Source organism: Chenopodium quinoa, unplaced genomic scaffold (genome assembly GCF_001683475.1).
Source record: "Chenopodium quinoa cultivar QQ74 unplaced genomic scaffold, ASM168347v1, whole genome shotgun sequence".
In the NCBI taxonomy this organism is placed as follows: Eukaryota; Viridiplantae; Streptophyta; class Magnoliopsida; order Caryophyllales; family Amaranthaceae; genus Chenopodium; species Chenopodium quinoa.
In genome coordinates, this window is record NW_018745419.1 from 627345 (window position 1) to 631914 (window position 4570).

Here is a 4570-nt window from a genome sequence, read left to right on the forward strand (position 1 = left end):
TCTTCCTTCACGCATGGGATGGAGGCAAATTTTCATTTGCCTAAAGAAATGTGTCAACAGTTATCTCTTGCACTTCAACACCCAAAGTTGTATGCCGATAAAGTGAAAAATGCTGGAGAACCTGCAGAAGATGCCACGAAATGTGTGTCGTACAACGCAGCCTTGACGTTCACAGATGATGATATGTTAATGGGGTCAAAACCCCACAATAGACCCTTGTTTGTGTCAGGGTATATCCGTGAACAAAAAGTGAGTCGCATTTTAGTCGATGGTGGATCTGTTGTTAACATCATGCCAAAATCCACTATGATAAAGTTAGGAATCAAGATGGATGAACTCTCTAGCAGTCGCAATAGTGATCCAAGGATTTAACCTTGACAGTCAGCATGCAATAGGCATAATACGCCTTGAACTCACAATGGGAGAGTTAACGTCATCAACTCTCTTTCATGTGATTAACACAAAGACATCATACAAAATGTTGCTAGGACGCCCTTGGTTGCATGAGAATGGTGTGGTAGCATCGACCTTCCATCAATGTCTCAAGTACTATCGTGGAGGCGAAAAGAAGATAAATGGGGATGTCAAACCCTTTAGCAAAGCAGGTTCTTACTTTGCTGACGCCAAGTTTTTTTGAAGAAGAAGCGTCAAGTGAGATACTACCTTCCCAAGTCCTTTCAACTGGAAAAAGAGAAGTTAAGGAGAGCACTACTTTGGTTTCAAATGACAAAAAGACATCTCTTGTTGAGGAGAAGTCTCAACAAAAGGTAGAAGTGGACAAAAAGAGTGTCTCTTAGCTTGTCATAAAAGAAAAGCCAAAGTTGTCAACTCCTATTTTGCGATACATCCCAAAAACACGTCGCAAGGAGGGAGAATCACCTTTTGTGGGTCGAGAGGTTAACCTTGATGCTAAGGTAGCAAAGCCAATTGATGACACTATTCTAAAAAACTTGAACAGTAAAACAACTTTACCATTGGGTAAAGGCGCGAAAAGCCAAATTTCTAAGTTATCAACAGAGTCATCTAAGGCAAAAGAGCTTAACAAAGCAAAGTTCGGACAAAATTCATACAAGCTATTGGCAAAGGCAGGATATGACTTTGAAAACCCAACACCCATGGGTAAGGTCATAGACATTAAACCTAACGGACTCAATGATACTCAGAAGAAACTACTTGACTATGGCTCTAGTTTTCAAGAATCCAAGGCAGGCCTAGGGTTTCAGCGCCCCAAACCAATCAAAATTGGTGTATGGCGTAAAGTAGACGCTTCTTCCTCACAGTACATTACTGCCGAGGAATTCAAGGAAGGTGAAGGTGAGAACGATGTTCCCACACCCAGAACTTCTGTATTTAATCGACTTCAACCATCTACTGTGAGGAATCATGTCTCAGTGTTCGATAGGCTTGGAGAATGTGACCATAAGGTTAAAGAAACTTCAAGTTCGCAACCCTTAAGACAAAAGGTATATGTCTTTGACCGCGAAGGCATGACAAGTGCCTCTAGCAAAGAACAAAGACAGTCAGCTTTTAGTCGCATAAAGAAAAGGGAAGACAATGTCATGAAAAATGATGAGTCGAAAAGTGTTGTTCCCTCTCGCATGAAAAGAAAGCAAGACATAGATGTTATTGAGAAACAACCTTTAAAGGCAAGATTTCGCACCGCGGTTTTCACTAACCAAAATGAGTCATCCGACCATGCTATAGAGGAGCATAAGGATATTGTTTCCACGAACCATGTGACGGCTGAAGAGGTGCCAAATCCCGACGAGGAAATAGAAACTGATGAAGCTCCCAAGACACTTGAAGACGGGGGGCAAGAAACAGTAGATGAGTTAAAAGAGTTAAACCTTGGCACTTTCGAAGACCCACTTCCTATATACATTAGTGCTCTTCTTACTCAAGCGCAAGAACAAGAGTACTTCAAATTACTCTCTGCGTACAAAGATGTCTTTGCATGGAGTTACAAAGAAATGCCAGGTCTTAACCCGAAAGTCGCCGTCCATCGATTAACAATTAAAAAAGGTGTGAGTCCAAAGAAGCAATCACAAAGGCGATTCAGGTCAGAGTTGATCCCAAAAATTGAATCTGAGGTAAACAAACTCATCGATGCAGGGTTCATTCGTGAAGTCAAATACCCTACATGGATAGCAAACATTGTCCCTGTGAGGAAGAAAAATGGGCAACTACGAGTTTGTGTGGACTTCCGCGATTTGAATGAAGCATGTCCCAAGGATGACTTCCCACTTCCAGTCACAGAAATCATGATCGATGCCACCGCTGGACATGAAGCATTGTCATTCATGGATTGCACAGCTGGATACAATCAAATTCACATGGCGCCTGAAGATCAAGAAGCCACGACATTTTGCAACCCAAAAGGGATATTTTGCTACAAAGATATGCCGTTTGGTTTAAAAAAATGCCGGGGCCACGTATCAACGTGCAATGCAAAAGATCTTCAAAGATATGATGCACAAAATCGTGGAGTGCTATGTGGACGATTTAGTGGTTAAGTCTAAAAAGAGGGAGGATCACCTAGGTGACCTTCGCAAAATCTTTGAAAGGCTACGTAAATGTCAATTGAAAATGAATCTGCTCAAATGTGCGTTCAGTGTTACCTCAGGAAAATTTTTAGGTTTCATCGTAAAACATAGGGGAATTGAAATTGACCAAACCAAAATTAAGGCAATTCAAGAAATGTCTGTACCACGAAATCTCAAAGAACTTCGCGGTCTCCAAGGGCGCCTTGCATATATTCGGAGGTTTATCTCCAATCTTGCAGGAAGATGTCAACCATTTAGTCATCTCATGAAAAAGGATGCTCCATTCAAATGGGATGAGACGTGTAACAAAGCGTTCGACAATATAAAAAAGTATTTATCCTCTCCGCCGGTTTTGGGGGCACCAGTTAAAGGAAAACCTCTAATCCTGTACATAGTTTCTCAAGAAAGATAATTGAGGGCAATGTGTGCTCAAGAAATTGACGATCGCTAGGAGATAACTCTTTATTACTTGAGTCGAACGTTGGTGGGTGCTGAGCTGAATTATTAACCAATTGAAAAAATTTGTCTTGCGTTAATTTTTTCCATTCAAAAGTTGAAGCATTACATGCAAGCTCATACAGTCCATGTCGTCTCAAAAGTCGACCCAATCAAGTACATCCTCTCAAGACCAGTGTTGTTAGGAAGACTAGCTAAATGGGCTGTACACATCAAACAGTACGATATAATGTTCGTACCACAAAAGTCTGTCAAAGGACAAGCCATCGCTGATTTCTTTGCCGACCATCCAGTACCACCTGAATGGGAGATGTCCGTTGATTTGCCTGGAGAAGATGTGTTTAACATCGAAATACTACCACCATGGGAAATGTATTTTGACGAGGCTCCTCGTCAAGACGGCGCAGGAGCAGGGGTAGTCTTTGTGTCGCTAGAAAAGCACGTTTTACCTTACTCATTTATGCTAACTCAGTTGTGCTCAAACAACATGGCTGAGTACCAAGCTCTTATTATGGGTCTTCAAATGGCGGTTGAAATGGAAATTCAAGATCTTGATGTTTATGGAGATTCGCAACTCGTTATAAGTCAACTTTTAGGCGAATACGAAGTCAATAAAGAGGATTTAATTACTTATCACAAACATGCATTAAGATTGCTTGACAAGTTTGACATTGTCAAGCTAAGCCATGTTCTAAGGAGTGCCAACAAGATGGCTGACGCGCTTGCTGGTCTTGCAGCCACTTTGGAACTAGGGGCAGAGGAAACCATGTATGTGCCTGTTTGCAATCGTTGGGTAGTTGCACCTGAAGAATATCAAGTTGAAGATGACGAGGTCAAGGAGGTTGACATGATCACTATCTGCCAAATTGACAAAGAAGACTGGCGTCAACCAATCATCGACTATTTGGATCACCAAAAGCTGCCTAATGATCCACGACATCGAATAGAAATTCGCCGTTGAGCCTCTCATTTTGTTCTCTTCAAAGGGGCTCTTTATAGATGATCTTTTGACAAGCTATGGTCGAGATGTCTAGAAGATGAAGAGGCAACCAAAATAATAGAGGAATGTCATTCAGGGATTTGTGGAGCTCATCAATCTGGTCCTAAGCTTCATGATCGTATCAAAAGAGCGGGGTATTATTGGCCCTCAATGGTTTAAGATTTCATGGAGTTTGTTAAAAAGTGTGAAGCATGTCAATTTCATGCAAACTTCATTCACGAACCCCCATAACCACTACATCCAACTATGACATCATGGCCATTCGACGGATGGGGTCTTGACGTGGTTGGTCCGATCACACCAAAGTCATCTGGTGGTCACGCTTACATACTAGCTGCCACTGATTACTTTTCTAAGTTGGCTAAAGCTGTTACCCCTCGTGAGGTGAGAAAAGTAAATGTTGTCGATTTCATTCACACCCATATCATTTACAGGTATGGAATTCCTCACAGAATTGTCACTGACAATGGAAAGCCATTCGTCAACAACTTGATGCATAGCCTTTGCCAAAAGTTCAAGTTCACGCAACATAAGTCATCCATGTACAATGCTCCTGCAAATGGTCTAGCTG

The 4570-nt window shown here is 41.7% G+C and overlaps 1 protein-coding gene across 1 annotated transcript; it reads left to right on the plus strand.

The window, feature by feature from the left end:
• The first annotated feature begins 3108 nt into the window (after nucleotides 1-3108).
• On the plus strand, nucleotides 3109-3960 carry LOC110713503. Its single transcript, XM_021891948.1, has one exon. The coding sequence runs from the start codon at nucleotides 3109-3111 to the stop codon at nucleotides 3958-3960; it is 852 nt and encodes a 283-aa protein (XP_021747640.1).
• Nucleotides 3961-4570: the final 610 nt, after the last annotated feature.